Genomic DNA, 24,217 nt, shown 5'->3' on the forward strand with positions numbered 1-24,217 from the left:
AGCTCAAGGCCATACCTCTTTTTCTCGGAAGATGCCTCGGAAATTTGATTATTTTTTGTTATTTTTTCATGGTTTTTTTTCCAATTCCCTGGTAGCCAAGTTAATTTGTTCTCCAAGAAGCCAGAACTTTGCTAGTTTCAAGTCTCATTAGAGTATGTAGAACGAAACTAATCAAAACTATTATGGCAGATGTAGTTTTAAAAAGGTTTGTTCTTTTGAGCGTGCTTTCTTCAGACTTTCGTGGACTAGTTAATTATTTTTGCTTGTTTTTATCCGTATAATGATCCGGCTCAGTATTGTTAATTGGTTTTTGAGAAAATTTTTCCTGGTTTGCTGGTCTATGTTAAACCTATTCGAAAGAATTGAAGGACTGATTTGCTAGATTTTCAATGAATTTACTATTTTATTAGTCTCATCCAATATCAAATTGAACAAAGTGTTTCATGTGAGTTCAATGGCACTATTCAGTATGATGCCATAATTTTGTACCTTGTTAACAAACAAATAGGAATTACCAGTCAGTAATTAGGAATTTTCAATCGGTTCACTGAAGGTTGGATTTTTCTGATAGTTTTGTGCAAACATGCGTTAAAAGCCCTCTGACAAACCAGCTGAGCCCAACCAATCAGTATTGTACTAGAAACTCGAAACACCTGTTTGGAACAATTATTAAACAACAAAATGTCGGAAAATCGACTTAAACAAGCGCGTCTTTTCCTTTACCTTTTTTCTATTCTTTTAAACTTCTCTTTTTCAAGAATTGTGAAGCCTGTGAACAGTGATGAGGCAAAAATTGAACTCCAATCGGAGGCGCTTATAGTTAGCGGACTGTACAGCAAACCGAGGCCTTTCTACGCCAAGCTTACTTATTCATCGCCCAAGTTTTTCTGTGGCGCTACTATTATTGAGGAGCAATTTGTCGTAACAGCTGCTCGTTGTGTTGATCATGTCGGTGGTAAGCTTCAAATTTACCTTTACATTAGAAAAAAATATATTTTTCAAAAAATTCAAATCTTCAAGTTTTTAAACGGTTCATAAATCTTCGTGGAATTGAATCACATCCCTGATTTAAAGGTTTTTAATGGAAACTATGATCTCAAGTTCGTTGTACTTTGCCTTAAATTTTATCGTGTGCTTGTTTAGTCTCTAATGTGACATTAGAAGTTGGACCGTTCTGGCAAGTAAGCCCTGAGACAGTGAAATATGCTGTGGAAGCCAAATTCATCTCATCTTCGTAAGTTTATTTGTACTTAATTTACAATTCTTAAATATAAAACGAATTTTCTCTTGTTTAGTTTGTTGGATTTTTTGGTTGGATTTGAAAGCATACTTTTCGACCGTTTTTTGTGAAATAAAAGATTGAATTTTTTCTTTTAATTATTCAATTCGAATCTATAATTTTTATTGTATATTTTATACATTTTTTCAGGTATGATTCGTTTATAGTGATCGAAATGATAAAATTTTTTAATTTGACAAACTTTTGAATTTAAGCTCAATTCGCCTTCAATTTTCAGGTACATTGGTGGTCCTAGGCCGCTTATGGACCTTGCCTTGCTCAAAACCGTTGAACCAATTCGAGATGCCAGAAACAAAATCATTCCGCTATGTACTCAAGTATCTCCAGAATCTGAACATCATTATAGAATGTTTGGCGCTGCAGGCATGGGATCAACGTCAACGTCGGTCAATTTGTACCAGTTTTCGGTTGTTTTGCACGAAACATTCTTCTTTTTGTCAAAATACAAAACAAATTCTGAACACGAAATGTGCAGAGCGGATAACGTCTGTACGCGACCACGTTTCATTGAAGGAAGTATTTGTCATATGGACCAAGGAGGTCCTTTGTATAAATTCCATTGTGGGTCTCTTGTTCCAGAATGTCTGTACGGTGTTGCCAGTTATTGGATGACCAATCCCGGACTCAATAGCAATGAAACTTGTAACGGAGGAAGCTATTTTGCAAGTGTGCCCGTGTTTTATAATTGGATAAACTATCATTTGAGCAACTATGCAAATCGAGAAACTAAAAAACTAATTGAGATGGACTTATAGGGTTTTGGGTGAATGTTAAGCCGATCTGATCTATTAGTCAATTAAGCTGTCAATTAACTGAGAAAGTAAAACAAACTAACAACAAGTGAAACGAAATAAAAAGAACGGAGTTTGGTGAGGTAATTGCAATTAGGGGGAAAAATTAAAAATTTTGCAGTAATCAATTGCTCAACCACTAGCAAGCTTGTATTTTGTTTCTTTAAATTTCTCATTTGATCGATAACTAAGTTCACTGTCTAGATCAGGGCCTATGAAATTAGACAATCAGCACTTTAGACGACAAGCAAACGGCCGTAAAGAAAGACACACAAATTGTTGTCTAAATTCCGTTATTTTCTGATCGTCTTATTTCCTGTCGTCTATGCTCCTAATCCCCGTCTAGATCAGACCTGTTGCTTGTCGTTCCCAAAGCTTTGTTTTGACTCGCGTAATTATAACTGACTGCAATATTTTTGTTTCTGTACATGACCTTTTAATTTATAAAATTATTTCAACTGTCTGCCTAATCAATTTCTTGTCCGTTTTCTTAAAATTCTTCTCGACACACAACTTAATCTGACATCTTGAATTTGAATTTAGTTACAGTTTAGAGAAAATTAATGAACTAACAAGCTGCATCAGGGTTACATCAAGGGTCTTATCGAGGCAAGAGGTTGTGGAAAGCCTTCGTGCATAGGATGTTACGCCTTGAAAATTGTACAAAAAAACCTTTGTCGCTAGCAAAAATTCAAAATAACTAAAAAAACACTCACTCTTATTTTAAAAGAGAGATAAAAAATTTGGTGAAGCCCAATATTTAAACCTTTGAAATTACCCAGTTCATCCCGCATCAGTACAACATAATCAAAAAAGATCGAACAGGTTTCTCCAGCTGTAATTGGGCTTCTAGTTTACGCGCATCCAAGTTCAGGCGTAAATAATCGATTATAACGGATTTTTATGATAATTTATTGACAATTATAATTGATTATAATTACCGAAATGAGGTGTTTAAAGGATTTGCTATTGATTATAATCGTGATACTTTCCAAGAGATTTTAATCGCTTATAATCGATTCTAATTGATTATAGTTCTTACAAGAAACTCTTAAAATCAATTATAAGCAATCATAATCGATTATTCTCTTATTTTGCCGAAATTTGGTCAATTCAAAGTTATTTTCGAATTATATCTTATGGGTTTTTATTTTTGTGTCAATATGAAAATCTCTAAAAGAGAGATCTCTTGAAAACTTTGGTTCATTGAACACAAAATTTTACCACGAAACAAAATTTTCATTGAGATCCTTTCATATGAGTGGAAAAGTTCCCGCGGTAGACGAAAAATAAATATACTGAATCAATCATAAAACTAAATCAATTTGCTGATGTTTGTTATTTAAAAAAGCTTAAAATATGCATTGATTATAATTACTAAAGTTAGGTGTTTAAAGGATCTATAATTGATTATTATCGTGATATTTTCCAAGAGATAATAATATCATAAAATCGATTATAATTGATTATAGTTCTGACAAAAAACCTTAGAATAAATTATAATCGATTATAATCTTTTATTTTGCCAAAATTTTGTCAATTTAAAGCTATATTCGAATTATATCTTATGGGTTAATATTTTTGAGTCAATAAAAAAATCTCTAAAAGTGAGATCTCTTGAACACTTTGGTTCATCTGAACACAAAGTTTTACCTCGAAACAAAAGTTTCATAGAGATCCTTTCATATTAGTGTGAAGATTTCCGCGGTAGATGAAAAATAAATCTTCTGAATCGATCGCGAACTTAAATCAATTTGCTGTTGTTTTCATGGTTAAAAAACTTAAAATATGCATTTTAAACAACTCTTTTGGGGAAGAAATGAAAAAGAACCTTTTAAACTTGAAAAGATTGGAAAACTTTGAGAACATTTCTCGCATTTTTCATAGGAACCAACGTCTACAAAAAGCATAAAATATGAGCCATTTAGATGCAAATTCGAAGACATAATGGACAAACAAAAGGGATTGTAATCAATTATAATTAATAATAATGGATTTTTGTGCAAAAACAAGGCGGGGACGGCGCGACCAAGGCAGAGACGGCGCGGCTTTCCAGACCAAGGCGATGACGGCGCGAATTTCCAGACACAGGCGAACGCGGCGCGACTTTCCAGAACAAGGCCGAGACGGCGCGACCAATAAACAATTCCTCGAGACCGAGGTAGATACGGAGAGATTTTTTCCTTAACTTCAAAAAATTTGATCGATTATTAACGCTTGAAACTGGATGCGGGTAAGATGTCTTTGGTCTTTGTTTGATGTTTTTTCAGAATATAATTGGGAGTGGGTTCAGGGGCGGATTTAGGGGGGGGCGGGGGGGGGGGCGGACGCCCCCCCCTCAGGGATTCGACCCCCTGCCGACCCAAAGGGTCCCCCCTTTGATACTTTTTCAGAAATCCATTTTTGGCCGACCGACCCTAAAATTTTTCTAAAGGCGCCTTCGGCGCCAATATATACTAACTTTGAGGGGGAGCGCGCGCCAAAAAAACGCGATTTTTTTGTCAAAATTTTTCAAAAATTGCCTGAAAACGGCTTTTCTGACTGTTTTTTCAAAAATTTGCCTGCGGCGCAGAAAATTTTGCCAAAGTAGGGGCAAAACAGTGCTTTGGGAGAGCTCGAAAAATCAATTTGGTCGACCTAAAAAAAAAAAAAAAGGGTCGTCAAAATTTTGGAAAATTTTTTGAAAATCCGCCCCCCCCCTCGAGAAAATCCTAGATCCGCCCCTGAGTGGGTTCTATATTTTTAATTTTTGAGAGGCTTCAGAAAATTTTTTGCTTCTTCAAGAACTTTAGCAGTGGTACCACTGGAAATACAGCCTAGTAAACTGTGTTTCTGCGTTTTTCTCTAGTCTTTTTTCACCATACTTTAATATCTATAGCCTTCGAAAAACTCTATGGGGGGGGGGGGGGTTTTGATAACTGACCCAAATTTTTGGGTTTTTGTTTTGTCTTAATCTACACTCTCACATCTGGGGATTCGACTTCAATTAAAAAGATGGAATGGAAAAAGCTCCTCTGCATAAACAGCTACGCCCATTTGTTAAGTTGTTACACAAAAAGTAATGACCCTCAAAAAATTGAAATTGTGATTTTTTTTACCGTTTTTCAGACTCTTTGACTTTTATCAAAAGCTACCCTCCCAAATCTGAAATTTTGGCTTAAATGGATAGAACGGGTTTTTACAATCTCCGCTTTCTAGGCCCGTACACTCAATTTTTTGGCACACAAAAAGTTATGGCCTTCGGGAAAATCAAGTTTTTGTTTGTTTTTTGAACCCTAGTATTCAAAGATTACGGTTTTCACTGGCTTTTGAAAATGTGCTTCTGTAATTAGAATGTGTATTTTCCATATAACTGCCGGAACAGCTGCTCTGCCCAAACTGTTTGAAAGATCAAAAGAAATGGTCTCTGAGCGAAATGCAGACATACCCAGTAAGTTGCTATTGGTTATTAACTCCCTTGAAAAACTTGAAACCTACTTTAGAACATGGTTCTTTGTGTTCTACGGTTTTAAGAGAAGCTCGCCGCTGAGTGATAAGTATTAGTTAAATTACGCAATTAGAAAGACCGTTACATAATTTTTTCAGTTATTGCGACAACTTCCAGTGTAGGAAGGAACTCTGTCTTATGGATTGCTTTCACTTCCGAAGCAATAGCCTCAAAAGGAATCTCCATATGTTTTTATCAGATTCATTTAATTCATTTTAAATATTTGCATGACATGAATAATCAACAGAATTAGCAACATGTTCAAGTACAAGAACGAAGACTTAGCCGAAAGACTCCCACCGCATCCCTATAATTACTCCACATTTGAATAAAATGGAAGGAACCCCCATTTATATCGAACTTAATAGGCGGCACAAGACACAAAACTCTTCAGTGGATAATAGAAGTAATAAGAACCCGTCACCTGATAAAATGAAGCAATTGCGAAAGTGAAGCCGTTCGCTGTTGCGTGGAAGAAAAAATTAAATTGACTAAACGTAGCTCTATTTTGAGACAAAACAAAAGAACTTTTTCTCGCAATAGATAGATTTTAAAATTTCTGCTTTTTACCCCTCATAAGAGATATAATTAAAGCAAATATTATGAAAACTAAAAAAAGGCAATAAAACGCAAACGAGTTGAGAATGAAAACGATATTTAGCTTTTTCTCGCCGCCTTGTGGAACCAGTTTAAAACTAGTGTTTATATCCAATTTTTATTGATAAAACAATCTCTATAGATTACTTTTTACTAACCAATTATGATCCATAACTAATACTTACAATAATTTGAAAGGCTGAAACTATTCATAGTTTCAGCAACAGACCAGAGTTAATTTAACTAAGCAAACAGTTGCTCTTCTCCAGAACAGTTCGTGATATCTAACTCGCAAATACCAGTTGGCACTAGACCCGTTGAAACAAGGAGATATAAGAGTAGGGTTAAGATCGGTATTATACTTAGAAGTTGCACGAACCTATCCGGCCGAAAATAAGATAGCGTGATGAGCAGATGATGTATCTGATCTGGAATTACTCCATGGGTGAGCCACCACGGACATAAACTCACTTGAACTTTCAACAAAAATAATCTGTTCGACGTATGAAATAAAAAGAAAATAAGAGGTGGTAACAATTCTATGAAATAAATGGAAATGTTTTAATTTAATGGAGTTTAACAAGATGCATTATCTGATTTGTCTTCCTTACAAAATTGTCTTCCAGAAATGCAAAATCATCTTCATTTTGTAAATAAGTCAACAGCATCATTTCATTCTAGATTATCATTAGGTGTCTTCCAAACCTATCTTAGGGTATGCACTCTTTTCGAGTTAAATTTTAGAAGCTGAAAAAAAACATAATTGCTACCTTAATGGATACATTATCAACTGCAGACACTTTTATAGGTTTAGCCCGTTTTTGGCAAGCGCAGAAATCTTGTATTATGAAAAAAAGTAAACTGTCATAACCGTTTTTCAAAGTCAAAAACTGATAAAACAACATCACAATTACGCAAATCATTTTTTGAATGTGTGCCAATGAATAAAACTTTTTTTCCTTAATTGGTTTGCTTGTTGTTTGGTTTCTTTTTCTGGAAAACAGGCCACAGTTTTGCATTGTCGCTTTATGGTGGATTTTAGTTTTAAGTAGCCCAGCATAATAAAATTTTCCCCTCTCGATGAGATGGGCCAGTTGTAAAAAAAAAGTGTCAAGAGAAACTCAGAGTGCTCTATACTGATATCATAACGAGGCCAAACTGTGCATTTTGTGAAATTTAGGCGGAATTTTGTAGAGTCGTGTGTATGTATGTATGTATGTATGTATGTATGTATATATGTATGAATATATGTATGCATGTATGTATGTATGTATATACGTATATATGCCTGTATGTATATATGTATGTATGTATGTATGTATGTATGTATGTATGTATGTATGTATGTATGTATGTATGTATGTACGTATGTATGTATGTATGTATGTATGTATGTATGTATGTATGTATGTATCTATGTATTGAGTTATAACCGATGTGGTTAAATCATAGAGTAATTTCGGATAGGGTACACCGTCTGCTCGTCACGCTATCTTATTTTCGGCCGGATAGATTGGTGCAACTTCTTAGTCTAATACCGACCCGAATCTTACTCTTATACTTTCTAGTCTCGGTGTTTAATTAGTCTCTGCTAGGCTCAATAGATCTAGGGTATACTGGTTTATTGCGGCTGCTGAAGTTCTATTGGAGAGACAACTAGTTTCTAAGTTAAATTCAAATCTCTCTGGTGCTGAAATTACAAGTAATTTAAGCACTTACAAATAAGTGGGTTGTTAGTTAGATGGATTATGATTGGTTAATATTAAATAATTTACAGTGGTAAAATATCCAATTTATCCAATCATAAAATATAGTTTAGATCAGGTTCCACCCATCCAGGTTTTACAGAGTTTTTAGAATTATCTTTCTGCAATTCAAAGGATGGATGTGTTGATCTATATACTGCAAGGTATGATTTACATTTTATAAAATTTTATTAGTTCGGTTTTTTAATCATGAATTTAGTTAGTTGTTTTCACAAAAGCATTTTGTTTTAGCTCGGTTATTTTGAAGAGTTACTCACACTTGAGTACCTCTTATTAAAAATAGAAGTGTGGTCACAAAGCGTGGATGTAGCGCGGTGGGTTAGGCCGGCTATAGAGCATGCTCAGGACGTCCTCTCTGGTGGGTTAGGCCAGGAGTGGGAGTATGATTTCGTGCTGTTTCTTTGAGAGGTCCTGTTATGTGATAACGTTTTATGTTGGGTTTATGTTCGTTCTTCTTATGTTTCTTTGGTTGTGTCCTTTTTTCAAAAATCAAATTGTTTTGGTATTGGTTTGTCTTGCGACTTTTTTGTGTTTTATTATTTCTTTCTTAGACTTTTGAATAGTCTTTAAAAGAATAAATTATCCAGTTTGAAACTGGTTAATTCGGTTTGGGTACCGTTGGTTTTCTTTTCTTAGTCATGCTGTTATTTTATGATTTGTGGTGTTTAGTAAGCTGCGTTGGTTAGTTTGGTTTAGTATATAATTCCTTTCCAACCGAGTTAAAGGAAAGTATGAAACTTGTTATCGCGTGTTAGAGTTGTTGAGTGTTAAAACTTGAAACTCAAAATCATTATTTAAACAATTCTTCGTGGGCGAGCTGTGCGAGTTTGGATAGAATTCTTGTGCGAGTGAATGAAAATATCAAAAGGTTAGTACTGCATTTTCATTTTATCAATTTATTACATAGAATTTCAAATTTACTGTTTTTTTTGGGAAAATTTAAAGTTATAAATTTTCATCGTAATTAAGTTTACTGCTTCATGGGGAAACAATTTATAAATTAATTTACTATATTTGGTATGAATTTTATTATATTATTTTGTGCAAAATATTAATGAATTTAGAAGAATTTTAACAAGTTTATTTTTTTTTTCTATTTTTTTGCAGATGATCGTGGTATGAAGACTAGAAATGTAAAAGAAACATGAATAAAGAATGGTTAGTACTAATTTAAATTTATTAGTTAAGAATATTTTTAAATTATACTTACCTGTTAATCGTCTGGGAAAAAACCGTGGGGAAGATGTCGTGTATCATGTCCGATGTTGTTAGTAATTTTGCTAGTATGCGAATGATGTTTTTAGTTTGGAGCAATGGCCAAAGCAATTGAAGTGCTTTAATGGTTTTTAGTTCTTCGGTGCCTACTGCAAACTCATAAGGTGTGTTTTGAATGAGGTTATATATTTTGTGATTATATTTAGTATTGTGAATGAATTCTAATATTGGGATTTCTAAAGGCTGGATAAATTCATGTGGGATAAGGAAGGGTCTGGATTCTTCGGCGTTAAAGGTCTTCGTGATGGGACAAAATATATACATTTGTGTTACTGGGTCATAATTGCGGAGGATGCCGTGGAGGTTAGTATCCTTGATGCAATAAGTGAAATTCAGAAAAAATGGTGAAATGTACTTCCAGTTAAGAAACTGAAAACGATGGTGTGGTTGTCTTGATGGAGTATGTAAATCAAAATGATTTTGTAGGAAGCGATAGTATGTATATGTATGAGTCTGTTTAGTGCGTAACATAATGTCGTGTGAACAGTGCAAATCGCGTTCATGTGGTGCAAGGAAGTGAAAGGTTAGTGAAATTAACTGAAATTTGTCTTTAAAACTTTCGTAAGCTTGAATATCATTTAGTGCTTCAGAAATGATGTGATCATATTTTCTATCAAAAATATTATGTGTGAATACATATGACGTTTTGATGAAAAATTTTTATGTTAGTTGTGGGTTAGCGAAGCGGTCGTCATCTAGAAATTGGTCTTGATTAGTTCGGATGATATTATGGTCGTAATATTCTATTGTAAATTCGTTAGCACGAGGTGCAGTGAATGTTTTTAGTAATTTTTTATATCCTACATAAGAAAAATGTCTAGGTGTTAGTGTTGCGGTGAGTCTATATATCATATTTTTATTTTTTTTCTATATCGTCATGAGTACTAGATAGTGGCAGGCAAAGGGGATTAGTAAAATGGTAATATGCTGTCCAGTGAAGTGTGGGCATTAAAACATGTTCATCTACAAAACTACGTGTGTCGTTAGTGTCGTTAGGTGTGTTTAATGTATATTGTGGGAATGAGGGTAAGGTGACTGCTAGAAAATCTTTCGTGTTGGTGTGTTGTGGATGATTAATATTTTCGCAGGCTGTTCCTGGTTTGGTCGGGAATGGATGGTTCGGGAATTTCCTTTTAAAAGTGCGATAAGCTCGGTTAGTGCTATTAGATGTTTCGGTGGATGTGGATGATTGTGCTAATGATGCAGTGTAAGCTGAGGAGTGTGTAGGAGTAGGTGGGTTTGAGGATTCTATTGTGGATGAAATTTGATGTATGGTGAGGGTGTTAGGGTGTATTAACTGTTGTTGTAGGGTGATAAAATTATCGAGTTCCTGGGAAATTTGGGGGGTATCGGGAGAATTATTAGATGATCGGTCGGAAGGAAGTGGAGAGTAGGTTGGGGTTACTTGCGAAGCATAAGAAGGAGTGGAAACGGATGGGAGTGAATTATTTGGTGGGATTGGTTGAAAAGGGAGTTTTGAAAAAAAAACTGAGGAGTTGGTTTGAAAATTATTGGATGGAGATGGTTCGGAGTCTGCAAATTCGTCAGGGGTTTCCATGTTAGGGTTATTAAGTTGTGAGATGGAGTATAAAACTGAAATATCTGAGTTAGTATCCGAATTCGTGCTTGATGATATATTAATAGTTGGGAAATCGGGTGGTGGGAAAGCAAAAAGTGGGATTATTGGGATTGGAGTGTGGAGGTTGGTTGGGTGGGAATTTGAGCGGTGTCATCGTGGGCTAAAGTTTTTGGCTCATCGTGGGCTAAAAAAATGATTATTTTGAGACTGAAAAGCGGTGGTATGGGGTTGTTCTATAATTTGTTCATATGTATTATCGTCTTGTGAATGATGTGTCATTATATGTTGTATGGGACTTTGCGATATATTTGGTCTAAAATTTGGGTTATGTGTTATTGCTAGGTTTCGGAAATTACGTGGGACTAAGGATAATGGATGGTTATGTGGTAGGGGTGGCAACTGTGGTGCGGTAGGTGTTACTTCTATGTTATTATGTTCTTCTTCGTACGTGTTCTGTCTTGTCGCTATTTTTGTATTATATTCTTTTATTTATGCGTCTAGAAGAATTTTGTTTATTGATGAAGAAAAAATTCCAAAAAATCCTGCAAATAGTATGCGTGCTACACTTGCTTGTCTATTTACTTGTGTGTGTATAGCGCATGTGTTATAGATTCCTTTTAAAAGTGAAAAAAGAAATCCTATAAAGTTAGACATTGCGTATAGGATAGTTAATTTTTCTAAGATGTAATAGGGCCATCCTAGAAAATCAAGAATTTCATTTTTTAGGGTAACAAAGCTAAAAATATTTGTAGGTGAAATATCTTGTGGTCTGTATTTTTCACCGTTTAGATATATATAGTCTTTAATGTCTTTGAAATATCCGCTATAATCTTGTGTATAAATATCTGCAAATCCTGCTGTTTCGACAAGTTTTCGTAAATTATGATCAATTGATTGTCTTTGTATAGTGTCCATTTGTGTTAACAATTCTTGGAATTGTTGTGTTCTAATGTGGTGTTGGATATCTGATTTTGAATATATTCCAATTGATTGTAAATCAATATTTGGATTACGAGCAATAGCTCTGATGCTTTCGGGTGAAATTTTTTGAGTGATTGCATTAACGTAGGGTATGGAGTAAGAAGATAATATTTATCTTCATCAGGGTTCAATTGTACTTCATTGTGGCTATTTTTTGATCCAAATTGGACTGCGGTATCCCAAAAATATGTTCGTCTTGAAAGTGTGTCAACAAAATGTACCTTATTTTTATAAAATATAGGGATTCTTTTATAGCAGCCTTTATCTTCAAAAAGATATAGTGGTGATACTTTTTTGGTACAAGTATAAAACCATAAAATGTTTCCTTCGTAGTCTAGAAAATTTGATCTATTTCCTGACAATAAATATCCTGCGTAGGGTATTTTTAATACTGCTAGTGCAAGTGATTGTAGGATTTGTGTCCTTTCTAATTCGCATAGTTGGTGAAGTGTTTCTAATTCGGAGAGTGATATTTCTTGAAAAATTCGACTAATCGTGTAGTCTAATCAAAGTAGATATCATAGTGGATATTACCAAAATAACTGTTCATCATTAGTGATAGTTCTTGTAAACGTGTACTTCTAGTGTCATGTGGCTTTAGTTTTCCACCAGGTTGACCATTGCTTTTTTGAAAGTTAACTGGTATATACGATGTTCCTTCGTTTAGAGGGTGACCTGTGGCATAAGGGTCAAATTTTATTTTTCCAGTGGTCATGTCGAAACCTTTTTCGTATTCAACTAGTATTTCAGAATATTGTGTTTTGTAAAGTGGGTTCCTGTATTTGCATGCGATTTCTGTTTCTTGATATATTTGAAAACGTGTTAATTTATTTTCTAAATTATGGATATTTCGGAAATCAGTACTTTGTTTTCGTGATGGATGGACTTGTTCATTGGAATTGGTTCTATAAAATATTTTTCGTGAAATTTTATCATTCGAGCGTGTATTTTTACTACTTGAAATGTTGTGCATGTATCTTCGGGAAACCAAACAATTGTTGCTTGTGTCCGTGTTGTAGGATCACAATAACCTTGATCGTTTTTACAAGGTAATCTATTGTGTTGTCGGATAAATCTCGTGTGATTTGTATTTTTTTGAGTTGTATTTTCCAATCGAAAAACATTATTTCTGGATATCCTTTATTTTTGTGTCTGCTTTGCAGTATGATGGATTATTTATTCCAATGTGTGGCATCCAGTGCTTATCGTGTATGTCATAAGTTAATCTTCCGTGTGCGCCGTCGTATGGGTATTTTTCATCTAGTTTTATATGTCCTTGATATCTTTCAAGTTCTACTTGATGCACAGAATCGGCAAAGACTTGAAAATACACTAGTTTTCTGTCGGTGTTTTTTTTTGTGATATTTAGTCTAAGTAGTTCGTTTTTACAATCATCGGGATTTAGATGTAGAAGTCGTTCTATATTACTTTGGTAGAATGATTCGTGGTCAAGTCGGTTTTTATTTCCGTTTGAAACTTGTGAACAATGTACTTTTTTTCGGAAAATGTTGCTGTAATTTTATATCCTGCGACTGTTGTTGCTCGGGCTTTTGAATACAGTGTCGCTTTTACATTTGTAGTTTCTAAAGCTTGTGGTTCTGTTTCGCATTGTGATACTTGATTTATTGCATATTTGTGTAGTGTTTTTCGTTCATTTTCTTCACAATCGTAGTGTGTTACTAATAAGTACTGGGGTCCAGTGCAAGGACAAGGATTTGTGTTCTGATCGGAAAATATTAGAAAAAAGATTTGTTTCTGGTAGTGATGATGATGTTGTTGTATCCGTAGAAATATCAATTGGGTCATTTATTAAATTTGGTTCACCTTGTGTGAATGAGTGTGATGTCCAATATGGTAGTCGTGATGTTTGGTTGGGGGGTTAAAGGGATTGTTACGTATTTGTTCAGATGTTGGTGTTGAACCTAAGTAATCTGAGGGTATACTTGAGGTGCTACATTGTGAAAGAAGTGTAGGGGTTTCTGGTAATGTGCTATTTGGGTTTTCTGGAGTAATTGGTGATGGGGATTGGGGTATATCAAAATGAACTCGGGGGGTTTGAAAATTTCTATTTCGTCGTGGATGTATAATTTGTCTAGTTATTTCAATAATATTTTGATTTTGACTTATGTGTCTTATTTTACTTAATTCTTGTGGTAATGTTGGGTATAAATTATATGTTGGTTCACTTAGGGGTGCTTGTCGCTGAACTGGTTCTAATGGTTCGGATAAGCGAGCGTGTCGTTCTTCAAATGTGTATGGGTTATCTTGGAAAGAAATTCGTGTGGATGTTTGGGGGTTTTGGGTAGTTGTAGGTATTGTCGGGTTTTCTTGGGATGATGTCGGTGAAGACTGATTGTGTGATTGTTGGTTAGCAATTTTTGAAAGTATTCTGATTGCTTTTTCCTAGTGAAAAAATTTATGTTTATTGTAGTATTCTTCAAGGAAAAGAATTAAAAGGATTATTGCTAAGGCGAATGTGATTATTGCCTTTTTTATAAATTTGCACATTGTCAATATTAGGGATGATAAAAATGTTATAAAAATTACAAATAGTAAAAAAATATCTGTTCTACTAAAAATTGTTCGTATCATTTAAATAAACTTTGGGTTATCGTACCTGTGAATATGGTCAATGATTTGGGAAAGTTGGAAGTATATTTCAAATAGGGAGTAGAAAATTTAAAAAATATTGCAAAAAATGATTAAAAATATTATAAAAGCTTCAAAGGTATCAAAGAGAAATATGAATAAAAGTTTAAGTATTGTGAAAAAGTTTATGAAAAAGTTGAAAATTGGTTTTTTAAAGATATTGACTGATCGAGAGAAGAGCATTTAAGAAATGGTTTCTTGGTCGAATATTTTTTGTTGTTTGGGGCGATTTTCAAGTGTGGTCGAGTTATTTATTGATTTTTTGACAAGTGGGTTGAGTTTTGTGAAAAGTTGTTGGGGGCTAATTTTATGGTTTTTGGGAGGTCCTCTTTGCTTTATTTTTATTTGTCAGGTGATCTGGGGTATTTTTGAGATTTTTGTACTTTAGGCCAAATGAATACGGTCGTATTTTTACTTTAGGCTAAATTACCATTTTTGGTTGGAGGGTTTTGAGGTCTAAGTTGGGAAAAGATTGTTGATCTTTGCGTTATTAGATAAGGGAGGGTTATGATATTATGGTGGTATTTATTTTAGTTGTCAAGTCTGAGTGGTTTGCTTATTTTTGACCTGGAGGTTGTAAAGTTATAGTTATAGATATGCCTGGAGTTTAATATCTTTTGTCTAATAGGTTGGTGTTATAGTTATAGAAGGTGACGGATTGAATGAATCCTATTGGCTGAATTTGAACTAGAATTGTTGCGTGTTTTGTCAGCATGTGATTTTGAAAAATGAAGATTCAATATGATCGAGAGGTGCGAGGATTTTAAAATTAAAGTTGTTTTAGAAATTCAACTTTCTTTAATATTTTAGATTGTGGGATGAATGTTTTGTAGTTTTTACGTGGTTGATTTCTAAGTCGTGATGATTCTCTATTTTCTGATTTCTCGACTTGTTCTTGTGGTAAAATTTTTTCTATCATTTTCCTATTTTTCCTTTCTTTTTGAGGTATTTTTTGATCTAGCTTTTTTGAATTGTTTTGAGTTGTAGTTGGTTTTGTATTTTGTTTTCCATGATGAATGTCGTTTTGTTCATCTATTTCTTTTTCCGTATGTGGATGATTTTGAATAATTTTTAAACCTGTGAAAGAATATAATTGAGTTAATTCGCGTAGTGCGTACTCTTTTGGGTAGTAAGGCAATAGATTGTTCCGATGTTGAACAATTTCTTTTTGGTTTGAATCGGTGATTTTATATGTTACGTCAGTGGGTTTGGCAATTAGTGGTATGGTCCTTTGCGAAGGGGTTGTAATTTTTTAGAAATTCCTTTTTGTGTATTAAAATTAGGTATTAAGACATCTGTTCCAATTTTTAAATCTGAGGCTGGTGTAAAGCGTGAATTAATTTGTTCGCTAATGTTTTGCCTTTGTAACAATTTTTTTGTTACTCTTTGGTAAATTTCATTGTGTTTTTTATCTCTACTTAAAATCCATTTGGTGTGTGTGCCGGAGGCTAATTTAAGGATTTGTGGGTGATGAAAATGATCTTCATCATGCGTGTGTAAAGGTAGGTTATAACAAACTGAGTCTTTATTTGGTTGGCAATAACCTTGTGCATTTTTATGAGAGTTTGCTGTCAACATAATTGGTTTACGTGGCTTTTGATTAAAAACCATTTCGTATGGTGACATTCCTAGAGTTGTCGTAATTTGTGAATTATATGCTAAGGGAAATAATTTTACATCTGCTGACCATTCTGTGTATCTTCTATCATTTCCATTTATGATACATCTAAGATATTCTTGTAGTGAACGGTTCATACCTTCGACTAAAACGTTTGACCAAGGTGCATGAGATGTACGTGGTTTATGTTTGATGTTATATAAGTGATATAGTGTGATGATTTCATTATTTATGAATTCTGTACCGTTATCTGTAACTAAGATTTCGGGTAATCCAAATTTAGCTATCCAGTGTTCATAAAGTGTTGTGTAAGCATAATAAGCATTACAATGTGGTACTGGGTTGAGTGCTACATAATGTGTAAATACATCAACAATTACCATAAGGTAGGAGTTTCCTTCAGAGGATGGTGAAATTGGTCTTTTTGTATCGAATGAAATACGATGGTTAAAATATAAACTTTGTCCTTTAAAATCTTGTTTTTGTGCTATTCGTTTTTGATTTGGATAAGGTTTATTTAGCTGACATATTATACAATCATTGCATAATGCTTTTATCCAAATTGGTGCATATTTGCATTCTAGTCGGGGTGATGTTTCGTCTTTTGCAAGTTAAAATTTTATATTTTTTGTTATTTCAACTGTAGTTTTTCGTAATTCAGGTGGTGTATTTCGACTCAATGTATCTGGTAATGCAAGATTCTTTCCTGCTGTCCAAACTATATGTAAGTTTGGAAATTTCATTAGAATTAATTGAAATCTATAAACTCGGTGATTTGGATTTGACTTTTGTGTGAAGAGAAAAATGATTGGTTTATGATCTGTGAATAGAACTGTTGGATGTTTTGATCCAAGTATCAGAAATTCATATTCTGTAAGTGTATAAATTATAGCTGTACATTCTCTCATTAGAGTTGAGAGTCGTAGCTCTGCTTGAGTGAATAATCGGGAATTTGCTGATATAAGGTTCATTTTCTTTGTAACTATGTGATTGTAGTAATGCATCGCTGATGCCAAAATTTGAAGCATCGCACATTGCATAGAATGGTTGATTTGGATCTGGAATTGTGTTTGAAATTTGTTCAGTTAAAAGTTTTTTAATTTCTTCGAATCGTGTTTGATGTTCAGTGGTCCATTTAAAATTATTTTGTTGTCTGAGGATAATATAGAACGGTCTTAAATATGATTGCATTTTATAAACGTACTTGCTTAAGAAATTTAACATTCCAAGGAATTCTTGGATTTTCTTTTTGTTTGTTGGTGGTTGAAGTTTTTGAATAGCATCAATGCGTGATTTTAATGGAGTGATTGTGTTTTTTTTCTATATTATGTCCTAAAAATTTAACTCGTGTCAAAACGAAGTGTGATTTATCGGGAGCGGCCTTCAGATTTTCGTTCTGAAGTATTTTATGATAGTGCTCTGAAACTGTAAACATTTCTCCTTTTGTTTGTGATTGCATAAAAACATCATCCAAATAGGTGATTGCGTTTTTCTTGAGTATTAGTGGTCTAAAAATTTTACTCATAAAAGCTGAAAATGCTGCTGGTTCTATGGAAATTCCATAGAATAGGCGATTAAATTCATATTGTTGATTTCCAATAACAAATTGTGTTAAACGTCATGATTGTTCATCTAGTGGCATTTGATTGTATGCACTATTCATATCTGCGTTTGTAAAGTATTTTCCATTTATTTTTGTTAAGATTACTTGTATTGGTTCAATAGGCCAATTGCATTTCGATTCGTCAATTAGTGAATTGAGGTATCTAGCGTCTAAAACTGTTTTTAATGATTCTCCTTTTGCTAGAATGATAACAGGGTTGATAAAAGTGTTACCTTTTGGTTGTTCTTCTTTATTTACTGGTGAGATAATTTTGTATTGTTCTAAAATATCAAGTATTCTATTTATTTTGTCGTGTAAATGAATTGGTACTTTACTAGCTCTTTGTTTTTTGAAAACTGCGTCAGGTTTTAACGGGAGATGTAGTGATGAACTGATTTTTCCAACGTCAAATTTTGATGTTGCGTAGACTGTTGAATATTTTAACCGTTGTTTTGCTAATTTGTCAAATTCGATTTGTGTAGTTTGTGAGTGTTCAAAATTAAACATCGTTAAAATTTTTGTTGTTCTTTTGTGTAATTTGTTATATTGAACGTTGGTTTAAAATATGGAGTTTTTGTGAAGTAATCTGTGTTTCTCTTTTCATTGCTTAATATGTTATTTATGGATAATTCTTCGTCAAGAACTGTGGATTGGCAAATATCTAATAATTGGAGTATATTATTTACGCAAAAGGCTACTTCATGTATGGGTGAGATTGTAGCGTTTGATTCGCAATATCCTAAAAGTCCTAAGGGTAATGTTACTTGATACGGTGTATTGTTATACACGTGTAACGAAATGATGTCGGAATTCGTGTTTTTCAAATATTTTATAGATGAGATCGTGATTTTAAAAAACTTATGAATAGGTTTAAATTCAAAGTCTGACTTAAAAAGTTGTGGTTTATTTTGTCTTTTATCATACTGGTGAACTTGTTTTATTGAAAAATTATATATATTTCCTGATAGTGGTTTCAGGTGTTTCCGTTGTTGGTTATAAATTGGATAAAATTTTGAGAAGAATGGTGGTTGTTTGTTTAATCTTTGAAAAAATGTTAGAGCTGTATTTTTTGTTTGTGTGTATTTATCTTTGATTAGTATTTTACTATTTAAGACGTTGATTGTTGGTATATGTTTTGATATAAATGGTATGCCAATGATAATGTGCTTAATATCAGTTATATAGTAAAATGAAATGTTTGTACACATGGTTTGCTTAGAATTTTATTTTGCTCCATTGTTCTTGTGGGGAGAAGGAATAATTGGATTTTTCCATAATTTACTAATGTTGATCCTTTGCTGTTGCTAGTTTACTAGAGGTTGCAAGAGGCGTTAATTTTGGATGTAATGTTTTGATTTCATTCCATGTGGGAATATTAATTATGTTTGATTTTGCTCCTGAATCAAGATTTGGTGGTTGAAATTCTTTGTTTCTTGGACTTTCTAGGAGAAATGGTATTGTCCAAATTTTTTCTCTGGGTTGTTCTTTTTGTATATTTTGATAAATATGATTTGTGTTTGAACATTTTGTTTTGTCTTTTTCATCAGGTTTAATTACCGTGTTAATTTCGTTTACTTCTTGTGCAGTTTGTGTAGCATCGATGGGTCCAATATAATAATTGTGAAGGAGTTCCAATTGATTTTCATAAATATGTGATGTAAAGGTTGTTCATATATGATAGGTTCATAGTCGTTTTCGACTGTTATCACATTTACAGAGATGGTATTTTCTGTATCACTTTCTGTATCTGATGATCCACAGTTTATTTGATTTAGTTGTAGTTCGTTACTTCCCGTGTCATCAATACCTGGGGTCTCTGATGTTGTTTCTTCATTTGACTGTACTTGATTAATATGTCTTTGATGTTTTGGTGTACTACTTCTGTATCGATGTTTAGAATTAATATAATGGTTATTATTTCTATGTGGTGACTGGGAATAATTTCTATATTGATTATTATAACTTGAGTTTCGATTTTGTGAATTGTTCCGTGATCTGTTTTGATAATTATCATTTGATCTGTGATAGTTTGATCTATAATACGAGTTATTTCTTGATCGATTGTTCGGGTAATTCTGATTTCGATTGTTCGAATAACTTCTATTTCTATTATGTGAATAGTTTCTATTTCTGTTGTATGATGAGTTTCGTGATTGATTATTGGAATAGTGTTTATTTCTTGGGTTTGATTGTGAACTGGATCTAGAAACAAATTGTGTTGCATTGGAATTTGATATCGAATAGTTATTTCGACTATTTGATCGATTATAACTATTTTGTGAAGAATTTTATGTATTTCTTCGTTCTGGTGATCTTCCTCTATAACTTGAGTTATATGGTGATTGATTTTCCTTGTTTAATTGGTGTTGTTCGGAAGTGATTTTCCCGAACTGTTATTACTATATATATTTTTGTTTGGTCGATTTTGATCTTTTTTCATATATTGATAGAACGATTTATTTGGTTCTTCATGCTTTTGAGGTTTATTCTGATTATCTTGTTGTTTTTGTCTACCTTCGGAAATACTGTGTCCGTATCGTCGGCAATAATTACACCATTTTTTGAAGGAAAGTTTGCCTATAAAAATTGGATGTTTTTCATAGATATTTAGTATTTCAGTGATTTTTTCAATTAGGCCTGTATCTGATTCATGTATGTTATTTATATGTTTAGTGTTTGTTTCAATTCGATTAACATAATGTAGTTTTAGATTTTCTGTTTCTTCAAGTTTCATTGTGATTTCCGCTTGCTCTAGTTTATCTACTAGTTTTCGAAAATCTAAATCTGGCTCTCGAATTGAGGAAGGATGAGATGCTCTCTTTTTTATTGCTATTTTCCTTAATTGAGGTGTTAAGGTCATCATTAAATTTTCTGTCATCTTTGTGTTTTTATAGTCATGTGTATTCAGTGAATATGCTTTTCGAACTAGTGTTTCGATGCGTACTGCTAATTGTTTGATGGTTTCATTTGGTAATCTGCGAATTTCATTACATAAAACTCTTTGGTGTTGTTTATTTCTTTCGGAGTCTAACATTTTTGAAAATTCTTGTGTAAATCTTTTCCAGTCTGATTTTATTTCTATAGGTAATACTGAAAACCATTTTTGAGCTGCGCCATCTAAGGTTGTTTGTATCAATGCTGTGCGTCTATGTATCCAATTTTGATGTAGTGGCGTATTAATTGGTTCAGGTCATTGGTGCAACTGTTACTGCATTTAAATAATCTTCTACAAAATATTCTGGGTCTGTTCCTGTGAATACCATCAGTGGTTTATTGGATGTTATTGATGATCCACCCATGAGGTATGGATTCATTGTCATCTGTAGTGATTCTGCGGCATTTGGCATTTGCGAAAAATTTGAAAGTTGATTTTTTGTTATTTCGTGTTGCTGAATGTAATATGGAAGCGGTATTTCATTTTGCATTTGAGTTGGTTGATAAGAATGCATTGACATTGGATTTTGTGGTTGTATTGGTTGAAAAGATTGTGTGTTAAATGGATTTTGTATATGCATTTGTTGTGGATGTTGTACATCTGTTGGGTTTTGTGGGTAAATTTTCAAACTTCGAGGTTGTCAAGGTCTTTGTGTGCGTTATTCTTAAGTATATGGTGCAAAACTATCTGGTTGGTGATAATCATCTTCATCGGATGATAAATAGTTTGTATTTAATGGTGTATGTTGGTTATTTTTATTTTGTTGGAAGAATGGGTAATTTTCAGTATAATCCTGTGTAGGTTGTGGATTATCTGGAAAATTTAAAGAATTTGTCGATGTTTTCGGGAGATTCCAATAATGAGAACATAAGTGATTTAAATTTTGTGTGTTTTTTCGGGGAGGTTGATTTGTTCTTTGTTTGTGAGCATAATTATAATTATGTTCTGCAAAGGTGTTTCTTGTGAATGATTTTCGTGTTTTTGACGGTATTGTCATTGGTCTATATGTTTGATAATCCATATGTGAATATTTTGGAGCAACCGAAGGTTTAACTTTTGATTGTAAAGTTACTTGTGCCAGTGAAGTATTTGTATTTCTTGGTGTTGTTAAATTTGGGTGTATTGGTGAAATTCTTTGTGGTATAGTTGTTGTTGTTTGGACAATTTCTTCATTTATGAAGTGTGATGGTGTTTGAATATCTTGTTGTGTAAGATTTCTAGTTCCATGAAGGTTTTCATTGTGTATGACGGTCGAATTTAAACTGTTATTTCGTGTATCAGGTAAAAATGTATTGTAGTTTAATGGTGTTGCATCAATGGTTAGTGGTATTACTTTTACATAATCTCTGTGATAAGATATTGTACTTATTGCTTGACTTGAGATGGATTGTGGGATATTTATAAATGTAGGATGAGACCATTCAGGGTCCCAAACGTAGTCTGATTGTTCTGTAATGGCAGTGTCATCATTTGAATTTTGAGGTCTGAATTTTTTTCTTGCTTGTGAAATTAAGTCTAAATTATGTGTGAAATAATCTATTATAAACCATGCCAAAATTTTTTGTAAGTCATGTTTAGTGTGTTGTGAAACATCATCTTTAGTGAAATTTCCTTTGATTATATGTAGAAAAGTTGAAAATAATGCAATTTCATTTCGTAATTTTGTATGTTTGGATGTTTCAGTTGGTGAGATACTTTGCAATTCTGTGTTTTCTAATATAGAGATATAGGTATATATTATTGCAAAAACTTCATTAGTGATTATAGAGTTTGCTCTTTGTGAATTATGATATTGTATGCTTTTGATATATTCTAGGAATACTTTTGAAAATTCTAATTCAAGATCATCTGTTTGAATTACATATTTACGATGATTCGAATTTGGTGTGCTGAATTCTATGGTGTAGATTCCATATTGTTGGGTTAAGTTACATATGTCTTTCAAATAATGTTCAATAAATTGTCTTTTGATTTTTACATCTGGGAATTCTGCTTTGCATGGACTGATTCCGGGTTCAAACAAATTTACGATTGAATTCTTACAAAAATCATGTTGCCCTCTATCATCGGGTGCATCTATGAGGAAGGGGTAAATCTCTTCGTCATCTGGACTATCGTCACTTTGAGTGTGGCTCATTTTTTCGTTTGATGACTGTTAATATATAGCTATCAATGTGTCTAATTGGTTGTTTCCAGTTATAGAGGTGTACTGGTTTGTGTTTATATTGCTTTTTTATTCTTCTTTTTCCTCTTTTTGATGAATTTGAGTCGGAAAAATATAATTGATCGTGAATGGGACAACTTTTATCAATTGATTCTTTTAATTTGTAGAGTTCATCTAAACTGCTGGCTTCTGATTCAGAAAATGCGTTTCTATTTTTTGAAAATCTTTTTCGTGTGATTTGTCTTTGTTTGTTTATAATTTTTCTTTTTATTGTTTGTTGTTTTGTTCTAATGTATCCAACTGTTTGTGTATGAGGTGTGATTACAAGATCGTATTTTTTATTATCTATTTCACAGTTGTGTAAAACGATTGTTTGCTTATTTCCTAGATTTTTGAATGACATAAGGTTTAGGATGAGGAATGCAAAAAGTTGTTAGGTATTTCTATGTTCTTAGACTGTTAGTCCTTACGATTTTTTGGTTAGCTTAACCTGGGTCTTTTTATTTAGGGTTAGAGAGAAAAGTATATCGATTCTGAAGAATGATTTTTTACTTTCTCGTGGCTAGTCTAAGCTAAGGTGTTAACTTATTTAATCTTACTTAGGGGTAGTGATTGTGTTCAAGGGTTGGAGAGTAGTAAATCGATCCACAAGGTTCAGGTATAATTAGAACGCAAGTAGTTCGTTAGATACTATTTTAAACTTACTAAGTCTAAGATCTATCCTGGGTCTGGTAAGAGGAGGAATCAAGTGAAGGATGAATAACCGAAGTTCTTCACTGTTTATCTTAATTTGAATGGTTAGTTTTTTTTAAAAATTTCTATTAATCTTGGGTCTTTTGGAAGGGTTGGATAGTGAATCGACGTTTGAGGTCGTTAGACACTTGCTAAGTGGGTGGGGGAGAACCAAATTTTTCTTTTTGATCCAAGGATAGGCCTTGATGATCCAGGTTTTAAATTTAGTGAAAGAGAAAATTAATTAAGATCCAAGGATAAGCCTTGATGATCTGATTTTAAAATTAAGTGAATTTAAGTTTAAAATGGTTTAAATTTATTTAAGAAGAAGATTTAGCATTTTATTGATATTAGTGAGCTTATGATTGCTGTTATGTTTAGGTGATGAAGCTGGGACATCAGATGGTTTATGATTACTAACAATTTATTGTCATGCTACTAATTTTTATTTTCATTTTCAATAAATATTTTTCAAATATGTTTTATATAAGACTGCAGAAATTAAGAAAACGATCTGAGATCTTTTTATCAATCGTTATTGTACATTAATAATTTTGTTTAGCGCCTGAAATTGTCATGAAGATTGACTTCAAAATTTTATGTTTGCAAATGAAAATCAAAATTCATTGCTAATAAGATTCTAAATATAAAAGTTTGTGTTGGCTTTTGCCGTACAACCATGAAACTAAATGGTAAGTTTCTACTTTGTCGTATGTCGTCTCTTGTTCGAGGTCTTCTTC

At 33.1% G+C, this 24,217-nt stretch overlaps 2 protein-coding genes across 2 annotated transcripts in view; both read left to right on the forward strand.

The window, feature by feature from the left end:
• Positions 1–554: 554 nt before the first annotated feature.
• Positions 555–2,141, forward strand: LOC134855573 (azurocidin-like). Its single transcript, XM_063872111.1, has 3 exons — positions 555–955; positions 1,144–1,234; positions 1,518–2,141. Exons 1-3 carry the CDS (start codon positions 682–684, stop codon positions 2,053–2,055), a joined length of 903 nt encoding a protein of 300 aa, XP_063728181.1. The 5' UTR covers positions 555–681; the 3' UTR covers positions 2,056–2,141.
• A 3,283-nt stretch (positions 2,142–5,424) lies between these two features.
• The window catches only part of LOC134855064 (myeloblastin-like), a 128,467-nt gene continuing 109,674 nt past the window's right edge, over positions 5,425–24,217 (forward strand). Inside the window, exon 1 of the mRNA XM_063871444.1 lies at positions 5,425–5,521. Coding sequence (XP_063727514.1) covers positions 5,425–5,521 — 97 coding nt within the window. The remainder of the gene's footprint in view (positions 5,522–24,217) is intronic.

Source organism: Symsagittifera roscoffensis, chromosome 10, assembly GCF_963678635.1.
Source record: "Symsagittifera roscoffensis chromosome 10, txSymRosc1.1, whole genome shotgun sequence".
In the NCBI taxonomy this organism is placed as follows: domain Eukaryota; kingdom Metazoa; phylum Xenacoelomorpha; order Acoela; family Convolutidae; genus Symsagittifera; species Symsagittifera roscoffensis.